Source organism: Lutjanus erythropterus, chromosome 3, assembly GCF_056507025.1.
Source record: "Lutjanus erythropterus isolate fLutEry1 chromosome 3, fLutEry1.hap2, whole genome shotgun sequence".
In the NCBI taxonomy this organism is placed as follows: Eukaryota; Metazoa; Chordata; class Actinopteri; order Lutjaniformes; family Lutjanidae; genus Lutjanus; species Lutjanus erythropterus.
The window spans coordinates 34,959,185-34,973,531 of record NC_139319.1 but is presented as its reverse complement, the minus strand read 5'-3'; the positions used below and the strand labels follow the sequence as shown (position 1 = coordinate 34,973,531).

At 38.1% G+C, this 14,347-nt stretch overlaps 1 protein-coding gene across 1 annotated transcript; it reads right to left on the bottom strand.

Annotated features, from left to right (window-relative positions):
• Nucleotides 1-6,532: 6,532 nt before the first annotated feature.
• rps15a (ribosomal protein S15a) lies at nt 6,533-12,146 on the bottom strand. The gene is made up of 5 exons (XM_084715929.1): nt 12,012-12,146; nt 10,942-11,079; nt 10,636-10,715; nt 10,014-10,099; nt 6,533-6,663 (listed from the first exon to the last, which is right to left on the bottom strand). Exons 2-5 carry the CDS (start codon nt 11,072-11,074, stop codon nt 6,570-6,572), a joined length of 393 nt encoding a protein of 130 aa, XP_084572055.1. The 5' UTR covers nt 11,075-11,079; nt 12,012-12,146; the 3' UTR covers nt 6,533-6,569.
• Between the last annotated feature and the right edge of the window lie 2,201 nt (nt 12,147-14,347).

Sequence of the window (14,347 nt, the reverse complement as noted above, 5' to 3'; positions counted from 1 at the left end):
CAGTACGCTCATTTTTCAGCCCAAGTCGCAAGGAGAATTACTGGAGGCAATGGAGATTTTGTCCACAGGAATGACAGAGGTTAGTGAGTACAACAAAAATCAATGTGGATGGAGCAGCAGTAGTTCAACACTGGAGAGCCTCACAAAACATCTAATTCTTGGTATTATTTTTACTGCAATGATAAAAAACACATTTACAGTAATTAATTCATTCTTCAGTGCAACTGCAGCATAACCACTGTTATTGGACCACATCAAAATCAGCTCTGAGACAGAAAAACTTTAAATAGCAATTTCACCCAAATAATGACTAAATATTTGTCCCACACTTTATAACAGCCATTCCCCAACATAAAAAAAATGCTACGGCCCAATTTGAAATCTGAAAATCTTCCGTGGACCACCCAAACCTTTAATCACGACTCTGATCTACACAGGAAACAAACTGTACCGAGACGAGATTTCAGATACATTACAGTGTTAATGTGACAGGTCACCAAATATGGTGTTGACTCCTGTTAACTAGGACCGATAAATAAAGAATAAAACACAATTTATATCCAACGGCTTGTTTTATTAGGTCTGATAACTTTTTTTTAAAGCAATCATAAATATTTTATGAGAATGTGAAACTAAAACATTTTTATTTTTCATGACCTATAAATGCCCATCTGCAGGGCCTTCATGGCCCACCAGCGGGCCTCGGCCCACACTTTGGGTATCATTGCCTTATAAAATAGAGATTCTGTTTCTAGAAAGGCATGTTTGCAGGAAAACATGCTACGAATTTTTTAATTTGACTTTTTAAGCTATAATATGTAACATTCTACATTAAGAGGTCTAAAATTTTGTACTTACATGATCCAAATCTTTCCAACAATTTTCAAATACAGAGAAATCCATCATTTATTCTAGGTAATGTTCCATTTCCTGCTCACCTCCAGCTGCTATAATTTCCAAAAATATGGGATACGTCAAAAGCCAGGAAGGAAGTCTGCATAATGTGACTGAAACTGTAGTATTACCTTGTCCATGAACATAATTTCTGCCTGAGTCACTTCAGATTTTCATCAGCTATGGTGACTGTTTAAAAGTGAAGATAGCAACTCCCATGAGCCCACGCTACTTCACAATGACGTCAAACTGCATCTTCTGTTACTGTTTTAATGTAACGGCAGAACTTACATATTTACATGTTTTGAGAAGCACAAACAAAACCCATCCAGCACTGATTTAGGGATTTGCACATGTCAAAATGTCAAAAGATAACTAGACATCTAAGCTAAAACTGGGTTAAATATGATTGAAAAGTATTTAAATGTACAAGTTGCATGAAGTTAGTTGAAACCCACACACAATGGGAATATTCAATAAAGAATTGTGTTTTGTTTTTTCAAGTTTAAATGTTTTCTTTTTACCATAAATGGCCAAATATGATGATTTGCCAGGTCAGAGCTCATTGGGGATTATGCTGACATCTGTTCTATTGGGTTGTTTTGTGTAAATTAAGCAGATATCTCATAAATAGCAACAACTTGATTCCAAATAATCTGCTATGCTATGAAACAAGAATAAAGTTGGTCAGTGGGCTTTTTACAGCCCAGCCTCAGACATTCATACACTCTTGGTTCATCCTGGAGAGCTGAGGCTCGACCTACAACCGTTTTCTTCTAAAGAACCCTTTTGTAAAGAAAGGATTTATCAAATGTTCTCGGTAAGACTAAGGGTTCCACTGAGTTAGTGAGAAGGTTTTCAACTTCTATCAGCAAGTAAACCCCATGAACATAATTTTTTCAGATAGGCGGATGAAAGAGATGCTAAATTAGAGATAGCATTGAGTTACAGAAGCTGGTCAAATAGCTGCGTGTTAAAGCATTCATGTAACCTTACCTGTGTTCTGCTGATGAGTGAACATTATTCCATTATTTATTAGTCTACATTATGCATAGATACTGCAGTATAAACACACTTCAAACCTGTTTTTGCACCCTGAGATAAGTAGCATAGTTATAAGTAGCCCTGAGAGCTTCTCTGCAGCAGTGAGTAGAGACCAAACTCCCGAGGCTCTTTCAGACTGAAAGTGGCTCAAGGAGGAAAACATGCGAAGTTAGGAACGTGCTCTGAAAATCCTCCCTATCATTCCTCCGAAACTTCTCAGTGTTTCTGCCACAGTGACAGAGTCTGTTTGAAGACAATATGCCACCGTACATCTGGGGATCGGGGGTTCACAGCCTGGCAGCCTCCGACATGTTCATCCAGTCTTCACCATATGTCAGCTGGATCCCTGAGATGTCCCTGAAGGGGTTTAAAGCACCGCTGTGGAGGAGAAGAGGAGATGTGCAGATCTCAAAACAAATAGAATACATTAATACTGAAACAAAAAGTCTGCTGTTTGGCCCGCTTTGATAGAGAGAGCCAGAGGCAGAGGTAGCGAGAGAGTAACGCGGGTGTGTCTTTGGAGACAGAAAATATTGTACTTAAAAAAACATGTTTTCTTTAGCACAGAATCCAAGTAACAAACTAAAATAAAGATGACTGAATGAAGCAGAAATTAGGGGGAAATTAAAGGATCAATGCACACAAATTACAAAAAACAACCTGTTCTCTTCAATCTGCATAAAATAAGACCACAGCCTCAGCACATGGGAGACACACACCACCAGGGCCGCATGGAGTGTATAAATACAGCAATTTAACATATTCATCTATCATGTGTTATTATTCTCTGTTGCCTTTTTCATTATGACTCCCAGTAGGTTGCTAAGTACCAAATCCCAACAAAAAACACAGAGGCTTTGACCTGTCAGTGGTAACTACGGCCCTGGAGAGATTACAGCTGAAAAGTTGGAAAGATGCTTCAGAAGAAGAGACTTTAGAGGAGAACGCTGGTGGATATGACAGATTAGAGAAGAAACAAGTTACGGCTGGCCAGTTAAAAATGAAATGGAAATGGAATTTGGTTTACTGAATATATCAAGCAAAAGTTAGAGAAATACTAACCAATCATTTTTGCTCTTTCGTAATTCTGTACTTTCCTATTTGATATTTCAAACATCTTCAATTTATCGTGGCATTTCATACCTGTATTTTAAGATTAGTAAGAACATACTAATTTTGATGTGAAATTAAATCATACTGCTTCTGATCCTCTTGAAAGGGTATGTAAATGCCACTATCCAAAGCTCTCCAGAAATTACTTTCTAAAAGCAGATTTTTACAAATTTCTCCCCAGGAGAGCATCTTTACCCTGGAGTCTGACAGAAAGTGCTCTTTCACAGATTCTTTTTTTTAAAAGTATTTCTGCTTTTCTAAATAGTTCACAGCGAAAACAGACAGCAGATCTGAGACAAGATATTTAATGTTCAAACTGATTAACTTTCATTCTGAATTTGATGCCAGCAACACATTTCAAAAAAAATCTGGGGCGGGTGCATGTTTATCACTGTGAAATGTGAAAGTGAAATTCTTTCACATTCTTGCTTGATATACAACTTCAGGTGCTCAACAGTCCGGGGTCTCTGTTGTTGTATTTTGCACTTCACAATGTGCCACACATTTTCAGTAGGAGACAGGTCTGGACTGCAGGCAGGTCAGTCTGTGACCTGAACTCTTTTATTGTGAAGCCACGGTGTTGTAACGTGCAGAATGTGTCTTGGCATCGTCTTACCGTCTGGATGTCGTCTGGATGGCAGCATATGTTGCTCCAAAACCTGCATGTTCCTTTCAGCATTAATGGGGCCTTCACAGATATGAAGTTTCCCATGATGCCATGGGCACTGACACAGCCCCATACCATCACAGATGCCGGTTTTTGAAGTTAGCACTGGCTGCAATCTGGGTGGTCCTTCTCCTCTTTAGCCCAGAGGTCATGATGTCCACAGTATCCAAAAACAATCTGAAATGTGGACCCGTCAGACACTTTTCTACTTTTCCTCAGTTCATCTCAGATGAGCTCTGGTCCCAAAGAAGTCTGCAGCCTTTCTGGATCAACTTTGTCCATGTAGTATCCTTTATACAGTTAGGTGAGTTTTTCATGCAGTGCTGCCTGAATTGTAAAAGGTCACAGGTATTCAATGTTGCTTTTCGGCCTTGCCCTTTCTTGATATCTTTTAATGATGTTATGGATTGTAGATGGTGAAATCCCTATAGTCCTCCAGTTTTATGTTGATTGTTCTTAAACAAAGTGGTGAATCTCACCCCATCTATGCTTATGAAGGACTAAACCTTTGAAGGATGCCATGTTCATACTGTCATGATGCTGTCATCTGTTACCAATTAACCTGCTGAATGATCCGAGCAGGTGTTTTTTTGAGAAAACACTTTGCACTTTGTTGTATCTGTCCAAACTATTTTGAAACACGTTGCAGGCAACAAATTCAGAATTAGTGCATACTTAAAAAAAACAATTAAGTTTATCAGGTTAAACATTAAATATCTTATTGGATTCAATTGAACACGAGTCAGAAATGCAAAATCTGCATTGTATTTATTTCCGTTTTACAAACGTCCCAACTTTTTTGGAACTGAGGTTGTAGCTACTTAGTTTACAGTATTCCCAACTTGAAAAGCTAAAAGTACTATCAAACTGTTTACAAGCTCAGGCTACTGGAACAATTGGTTTATTCCTTGCTGCCAAGACAGCTGACCCCAAATGGTAAAATGTCAAAAGGACTCTCTGCTAACAGAGCATAAAAGCTGTACTTCTGCAGCTCTTCTGAACTCTCAGCGCACGGTATCCTGGCTGGCATCCATGATCTTTAAAACTGCAGCAGCATAAGAGTTTGTTTTTGCTTTTACAAGGCAGCACTTAAGTGCTGTGAACCCATGAGGGAAGCAGGCAGTGTGTGTGCTCTAAGCCCACAAGGAGCACTTGGACAGAGCTGTTGCATTAGCAGGCTGTTACCTCTCCTCTTCAGAATCTGATGTGAGGTCAGCAGCCAGACTCCAAAGAGGTTGGGGACAAGACAAAATACACCGAGGACCCTGGAAAAGGTCACACTGATGGGAGAATTGCAGGGGCAGAAAGCCAGGGCTTTTTACAAGCTGGCAGCCATGTAGCAGCGATGTGGCAGCTCCTAATAGCTGCTGGAGCCACAGCTACAACATGGATGTGCTTATTAGAGGTTTGTCTGCAGCCAGAGCACAAACTCTGTACACAGTGAGGTACGTAGCATTTATGGAAGCGACCCTCTAAGGTGTGTGCCCTCGCCATGTCACAAAATTTGAACACCCGCAGTTTTCTTTAATGGTTTTGCTGTCTCAATAGGCATCATGTACCTTTTTCCTCAACAGCCGCTGTCAGTGGGTTGACTGATAAATGTGTCATCACTTCCTCAGTTCTGCACACACTCAGCCAAGGTGAACAGGTTGATAGAAACTTGTGTACTTCTTGAATCAGGAGAGGACCAATGACCACAGATGGGACTTCTTCCAAATCCTATTATCACCTCATCACAAGTATCCAAATTTCACAATCTAACGAGCTTCCCTTGTAACCACGTCGATATCTAATTTAAGTCCAATAAATTCTTGTCAGGACAGTTTGAACTACATCTTATCTGCTGCCTGGTGTTGCTTTGAAACCTGTAATACAGTGCCCATTATCATTTTTGATAGCTAATACACCTGCAATTTATTTATATTATTCAAATTAGTTCATCTTATGTTTTCTTTCACTTTACTTGTCTTCATATTTTCCCCTCCCTCTTTCCCTTCTTAGGTATTGTCTAGTGTTGACACCACAGCTGTCACACAATTATTGTGGCTAAACCAATTCATGATAGACATCACAAGACACAGAAAAATCCAAACAAAAAAGCTATCAAATTCATCTTTTTGTGCATTTTGTCTATTTTAGCACATTAATTGTACTAAAAATACAAATGTAGGGAGGTAGAGAGAAACAGTGACTAAACGATTTAAGAGCATATAGAATGTTTAAGAGGTGATCATCTGTACATCTTTAACAAGATATCAATATTTAATTTTTTTAAAATATAATGGTTATAAATACCAGTAGGACAACACCCCTAATTGACAGCTGATCAATGATTACTTCATTGCTTCATTAAGACTTGTCTTACAGCCAGTTCATTTTGTCACCTGTAGCACGCTGACATCTTCATGTGATAGGTAGATATATACATATATGTGTGCCTGTGGAGCTGTGCAAGATGTTGCACAGCAACAATAAACTTAAAGAAAAGATACAAGTAAACTGCAGATTTGGCTTTTTGCCATGTTCAGCCTAATCAACCTTCATGATTTGTCAATTTAAATCAAATTACTTGTGTTTTCCACGAGATGTTAAAATCTTATGAAGCCCATGTGTTTCTGTGGTATTTTTAAAGGACAGAATCAAATGCTGTTGCAGGTGTGTTCGTGTCAACAAATAAAATACCAGCTGCACCCTAGTGAACTTGTGTTGTCAAACTGACTGCTACTGAATCTCTGAAAAAAGCTGCAGTCTTTTATAAAGACATCTCTCCACAGAAACCTTTTTGTATGAAATAAGTCAGAGCAGACGACCATCTTTCCCTGGTTGTTTTTTATTTGCAGTTCTTTACATTTTAGAAAAAGAATCCAAGGATTTTGCCTCCTGTGTGTTTCCGTCTGGCCTCTTCATGGTCCATGATCCCAGCTGAGGTGGTCAGCACAATGTATCTGTGGAAACACAAGTCAACAGGTTACTATATACAACTCAGATGAATCTATTACACTGCACGTGCTTGACAGCAATAAGGATAGGCAGTGTGAAATACCTGAACACAGTATCTTTCACAATTATAGTTATACAGAAACAGGTAAAAACTATGGGGTTATTTTTTAACAATATCGTCTAAACCACAATCAACAAGACCAAAGAACACCAAAGAGCAGCCGAAATAGTTTGAAAAGGTCTGATTGTCTTAACTACATCTGTCAGTATAGTTTGTGTACAGGAGCAAATGAGGCCTCACAAAACACACCTACATTAAGCGATAAAGACAAGAGGGGGGTGAAAATGAGAACATGAAATTTATAATTGCCTCCAATATTACACATCATATTGCAATGTTAGAGAAAACAGCAACTGGATCTTTTCAAAATTGCTCAGCCTCAAACTATCTGATCAGACCCTACTGCATTTAAAGGGCCTTTAGTACATTTAATAAAGTAGTAACTGCTATGAAAACCTATTCTAGAGCCTCCATTTCCCACTTCGTGTCAGTCTATAGAGGATTTCAACTCTAGAGAAACGTGGGCAGTAAACGTCTAAATAATAGCACTAAGAACATCTTAAGGCTGATGTATAGTTAGCTAGGCTCTACACAAGTGCCCTGTGCTGTGGTGAGCATTAGAACTTTCGGTATAAAATACTCATAACTTTTGTGTGTCCATCACTATGTAATTACAACACAAAGACGCTGGTTGGCAGTGGGGTTTCTGTGCCACAGCGGGGAGTATCTTTGTGTACGTCAAACACTGGCAACTGAAACCAAGTGGGTCACGTTTGAGATGGGGCTCATAAATGTTGAACAGTTTCTTTTATTGAAGTAACTGCAACACAGAAATCCTCAGATGAAATGTGTATGACCACTGAACCGCTCATCAGGCTATAATGCCCATTCACTGCCCAAGTATAAATCAGACTTTAAACTGCAACTTTAACTGCCATATACAGGTCCATGAGCAAATAACATTTAGCTTGAAGTCCAAGCAGGCCAGTTAAAAAACAGACAAATCAAAAACTGGTGTACAGCAATATTTAAACTAATCACCACACTACAAAGTGACAAATGACAGAATGAACACTACCAAGAGAAAATCTGACACTTTTCTTGAGAATCTGCAAAATTCAGTTTAACCCTTGGCACAACACCAGCTAAACAGATCAGATGCTGACTTAACGTCAGTTCAGCTCCTGACCATTACATGCTGCGCACAATCATGTTAAGTGGTCACTATCAACATGCAATTACGCTCAAACCACAGGCAATTCTACAGTTTATAACGTACAAGACCTAAACCCACTTAGCAAGAAATGTCCTAACACCTGTCACTCTCCTCACAAATCAACGTGCACTCTGAAGCCTTCATCATCTGTCACTATAAATGCAATTGCAATTCCTTTCTACACAACAATCAATGTATATTTACACTCTGAACCACTTCAAACCATTCGTATTAAATTTGATCATTATTATTTAATGCTTGCTTAGTTCCAGAGGAAGGATCAACAGAGGATTTATCAAAATTGAATGACAAAGGATAGGAATTGTTTCTTTTAAATGTTAAGATTTCTGGTTTACATGTGTACATAAAACACCAAATTATGTTGAAAAATCAACCCTTTAAAAAGGGGACAGTCAACATCCACTCACCCTCATGCTGATTTATGTTTGGTTTTATTTAGTCCACAAAACACTGCTGGAGTTTCACTGATTGAACTATTAAAATACTAGTTGCAGCCCTAGCTTCTTCCCAACATTCATATCTACCCCCAGCCTCTTACTAGCACCAACTGACTCACTGAAACATAAAAAAAAACAAAAACATTTGAAGCAAAATGGCTAAAGTGGCTCCAGATGCTCTACCTTTCCATAATGATAAACATAGCTGCAAATATTACTTGAATATTTATTTCCATTAGCCCTGTAAACAGCTTAGTAGAAATACTATCAGTCAAAATAAGGGCAAAGAGGGCGCACCTATAGCTCAGTCCTCTGCAGCAGCTGCTGGTACGATTCCCGCCTGCAGCATATTTCCTGTGTGAAATCTCCCCCTTTACTATAATATCTTCAGCTGTCCTCTCTCAATAAAGGCTAAAAGCCCAAAAAATAATCTTTAAAAAAATAATGAATAAGGGGGGAAAAAAACTATGTACATGTAAACGTAGTCATTGTCAACCACTGATGAAAATATGTAACAAAGTTTTAAAATGTTGTTCAAGACACATTGACTACTGTAGACAAGCGTCAAGTGATTTTGTCCAGAACTTGTAGCATTTAAGTTTTGCTACTTTACAAATTGTTCCAAATATGCAGCTTGAATCTCTGTTTACCTCACGCTTTGATGATGAAACAATTCCTGATGCATACATACATTTTTTTATTCTTTTTTTAAAGTTTAAGGTGCACATCATACATATAGGGGTGGGAATCAGATTTCATTCATACAATCTTTTCTGAATGAATAGAAAGGGGCCACCAGTTTCAGTCTTTTACTTAATTTTCCAGGAAATACAATATGAAACCTAACTGGAAATTTAATAGTCTGTAACCTTCTCATTTATAAAAGTTAACTGCATTAATTAATGAATATATCAATTTGAGAGCATCACACAGGCTCTTGCCTGTATGAGGATAACAAGATGAGGTGGAGGCTGAGCGCTACACTGTGTGTGTTATTAATGCTGTGTCTCTTTGCTACACCGTGAGCTCTGAGGAAACACCACTCACGTCAAAAAGTATTCACAATACACTTCATGCTAGTCTTACAAACAATTATTTAGACATTAAATCAAAACATGATTGTAACCGCTGCCTTTTGAGAAGATGAAGTACATCTGACTGTTAACTGCTGCAGACAACTGTAGCATGTGTGTTGCACACTGTCTGTGTACTGCACTGCCCCTACAGCTGAGTTCTGCCTTTTTTGCTAAGTGTTAATCATGTTAATTTACATCTAGAAAATCAATTTCACATTTATTAATCAATTCAGAATCTTCCATGTTCGCATTGCCTTTCATCTACAAGGCGAGTATTTCCCCCACCCCTGGATTCTCACAATAATCATTAACACATCTTTAAATCTCTTCGATGAAAAACCAATTAAACCAATTCTCTAATGCAACCACACAGGATGACCAAGCAGAGGCGAACATCATAGCAGGAAGGTTCTGCATGAAATCAAACCACAGAGCAAGACTAGTGACTATGCCTTTAAAGTCTCAACTCTAGTTTCCAGTTGGTTCAACACTACATCTCTGCTAGCATTCGCTTTAATAATACGACAGCTAATGTGATGCTCACCCGAACTGTCTTGAGGGCAGCAGGTTGTTCTGCCACTTCTCCAGGTCCTTGAGCTGGAGATCAAAACGGGGACTGATCACACCACACTGAAAGAAAAGGAAAAACACTGTTTTAAACTCCACATTCACACATGAGACAGCAAGCATGAACAAAAAGCAACAGACTGCACATTTAAGATGCACTGTTATTTAAGTTTAGTCAGGGTGGGAAATTTGCACCAGTGAAATGCTGGTAAAATATGAAAGTAGCTGCTAGATTTCTGACACAAAATAGTGACTTACTGATGGGTGGCTGGTGAACCTGAATATTTAGTGGTTAGATGTTCATTTAAAAAAAAAAAAGTATTTCCCATTCTACATTTGGTTACATAAAATGTCATATTGCCACATTGCCAACCCACTTTTTAAACAAATGTTTAATCAAAGCAGTTGCTTAGAAAACATATTTTAAGTCAACAGGGAATTGGAGGACCTCAGTGAAAATAAATTCCTAGTGTAATTAATTTATACCCCTAATGCCAACACAGCTAGCTCAAACATATAGTTCACATTTATCCAATATTATCTTGCAAGCAGTGGATAATGTGTTAAGTGCAAAACCTGGTCAAATACAAAGACCTTACCTTGTTCAGCCTGCCTGTGAGATTGACGACAATTTTTCCTGCTCTGTGGTCGTCGATGATCTCAAACTCACCAATGTAACCTGGAGATACAAATGACAAAGAACATTATCATTTAACTAAACACTCAGACTATTATTCTATTGACCTGCTGAGCTAGATATCTCATTTGATCAACCAATGACACACTACTGTAGATTGCATCTCCTCCCAGTACCTCCACAAGCATTTCCACAAGGCCAAATTATCAGCACAATGTTCAATAATACCAGTTCACTCACAGAAACCAGATTACTGATATTCACATACCGTGCTTCATCATGACGGTGAGGAAGCGCACAATAACCTTGGAGCAGGGCCTGATGAGGACCTGGCGTTTCCCACGCTTCTCAGCATTGTTGATGCTTTTCAGAGCATCCGCGAGAACGTTCATGCGCACCATGATGCCTGCAGACATAAAAAGACATTAAGACATATTAGACAGACACATGTAAGCACAACTAAAAGAAACTAAGCTGTGACTGGTTTTATATTCCATTCAGACTCTATTGCCAGTGTCCACAGACCTTTTCGTTACAGTCGGTGTTGGACAGATAGCAGTGAGGAGATCTAGCCTGTCTTCACATCACCAAGTGATGTTCCCTACTTCAAACTTTAGGGTTGGTTTCCTTCCACAATACTCCACTTTGGACAAATTTAAATTAGTATCACTTACAAATCGTTTCGACGTCAAAGGCTAAGCGTAAATGTCCAGTTAGCAAAACCTGGCTAGCTCTGAAGAAGTCACGACTACTAGTATGTGGTATTAGCAACTTGGCTAACACTAGCAAGTTACACTGTATAGATATATTTCTGTTAGCAACCAAATTTTGCTTGTAGCAGACAATGTCGCGTAGTTTGAGTTTCACTGAACACGTAAAACACAGACTTCCATCAAAGCATGGTCCATCGTGAGCACACAGAGAGAAGAGCTAGCTTAGCTACCTAGCCTGTCCTACTGTATAATAAAACATCTCTTAACAATAGTGAAGACAACGGTCAACGTAGTGTTGACCGCGTATTAAATGTGTTACACACAGACATGTGCGGAGAGCTTATATATCTGGTTTGTTAAAAGTGAAAAGACACTTCTGTAGCCGAAAATCTAACAGTTATCGAGGCGCACTGAACGCACCGATTTCCAGGGCCGGACAGAGGGACTGGCAGATCAAATGTATAGCCTAAATGTGTTGCACTCGTTTAATCAATCGAGACGATAATCATCTCAAATGATTAGTATGTACTTTTGCTTCAAGGTGATCACATAAATGGAACATTTAACATTCAGATGCTTTAGATACTTAATAGATTGAAGGTGACAGTGTAGAAAGGCATCTTACCGGTTTCTGCAATATGGCGGAAAGAGGAAGTAGAAAGGAACCGCAATGCAATATGGGGAAAAATCCAAGATCTTTTCACGTCAAGATAATTCACGCCACCGCGAAATTAGTGGTTCTTACAGGCCTCCGCTGTGCCAGTATAACACGACACAGAGTAGTTATAGTAGTTATACTTTTACGGAATTTTCGGTAATATGACTTTACTTTGTTCAGCAAGGGTTTGTATGACGTATTATTTTGATTGAAAGTGTTGTGTATATTTTCATATATATTATTTTATAATTTCTGATATTTTTCCTGCCTTGAACTCTAGAAAGAGCCTCCCACATAGGCTGTACAAGGTCTAATTAATTTAAGGAATTCAATTAATTTTAGTTAGGATTTATTTTTTATTTTTTATTTTTTTGGGGGGGGGTCTATGAGTCCATGATCTCAGTACAATGTACTTGCAGTTGCCCATATAATCTACTGAGTGGAAAGATTTGTTGATAGCACTACATGTAATATACATAATTTACAGCATAATAAACAAAAAAAGCCTTATTTTCTCGATTTATCCACAACACATTTTCTGTGCAAGATGGAGGTGACATGAACATGTGATTTGAGAGCAAAGAAAGGTGGATAAGTCGAGTTTTAAAAGATGATTTAGGATATAATCAATGGTGGACAAAGTACTCAACCCCAGTACTTGAGTCAAAATATAGATACTCCTGGTCAAATATTACTCAACTACAAGTGAAAGTCACCCAGTCACAATTTTACTTGAGTTAAAGAACTAGAGTACTTGGTTTTAAAAATACTTAAGTATTCAAAAGTACATGTTTTTAAAAATACTTAAGTATTCAAAAGTACAAATTACAAAGTACATTTTCTAATATCAATACATGCTGTATTGTTTTCATGATGCATTTACAGAAGCTTGTATCTCTGAAACCATCTAATGATGCACTGACCTGCTTGTAGAACCACTCTGCTACACAAAGACTATAGAAACACCTATAAAAACTTCAGCATAGAAATACAATCAAAAACAAAAAGGACAGCTGTTGTCATTTTCTGATGTAACTGTATTAAAATCACTGCATAAAAGCAGATTGAAGCCAACTGTAAGGAGTTCAACAAGTCTATTAAATAACTGAGATTTCTTTCTGTCTTCAGAGGCAGTATATACATGAATTATACTGTATTTTTCACCCCGATAAAAACAATCCAACTTTAAAAGCTACCTGGAATAATGAATAATTATAATAACATCTTGAGATTTAATTTTGTCTTTCTCCTGCCGTCACCATTACTGCTTTTTGTTTGAATGAAAGAGGGAGAGCTTGCTTGTGCTTGTTAGTGCGCCTGGACGTATTTCTGCTTTTACATCAGTCCCATTTGAGAGGAGCTACTGTGATTGGTTTCTTTCTGTGAGGAACACAGCATGTGACCAATTGTATTTAAGAAAAGAAAAAACAGCAACAGCTGACTTCAACGATGTGCTCAGTCAAAAAGTAACAACAACCTTCCTAGAAATGTAGTGGAGTCAAAAGTACAATATTTGTCTTTGAAATGTAGTGGAGTGAAAGTCAGAAGTTTCCAAAAAAAAAAAACAAATACTCAAATAAAGTACAGATACTCAAAAAATGTACTCAAGTACAGTACTCAAGTAAATCTACTTCGTTACTGTCCACCCCTGGATATAATGATATATTAGGGGATCATTACTGTGACGTATGCACTGTCCTGGTGCATCAGAAGACAGAAGAGACTGAACAACATAGCTTCCAGTCAGAATTCAACATATGTTGCTTGTCACATCTCCACTCTTGTCTCAGATTTGGCAGCAGACTCCAGGGATATGATGCTCTCCTGCATAATTACTGGAATCTGCTTTTAAAAATGCATTTCTGCTAAGTAGTAGAATTCACTGTACCCTCTGAAGAGAATGTGCATATTTACACCACACACTGAAATTAACTCAGAGATTAACATATTGTATAATTAAACGTAAGAATTAGAGGTAAAAAATGAAATGGCAAGATCAAGCAGGAACCCTGTTTGTTTCTTTCATTACAACCATTGACACAATTTAAGAAAAATATTAATATCCAATTGGTATTGAGTAACTATAATTTTACACTGTAATCAACATCAAATTACTTATCTCACATATATAGGAAGTACTGAGCTGTAAACAGTGAGGCAGACTGGTTTAGTTTCTGGGTTTCTGTGGTTACTGTGCCCAGTTAGAAAATCTGCACTGATATTTCCGTCTGAAAGAAAACTAAGCCCGAGGGCAGACACAGAAGACATGCCTAATTTATCTTCTCACTGAACTTCCTCACATA

What these genes read in the sequence shown, in the direction of transcription:
- rps15a (XM_084715929.1), bottom strand. Translation starts at nt 11,074, where the DNA reads ATGGTGCGCATGAACGTTCTCGCGGATGCTCTGAAAAGCATCAACAAT. An exon ending in CACCGTCATGATGAAGCACG is followed by an intron (nt 10,716 to 10,941) that starts GTATGTGAATAT and finishes TTGTATCTCCAG; the next exon opens with GTTACATTGGTGAGTTTGAG. An exon ending in CTGCCCTCAAGACAGTTCGG is followed by an intron (nt 6,664 to 10,013) that starts GTGAGCATCACA and finishes GTGTTTCCACAG; the next exon opens with ATACATTGTGCTGACCACCT.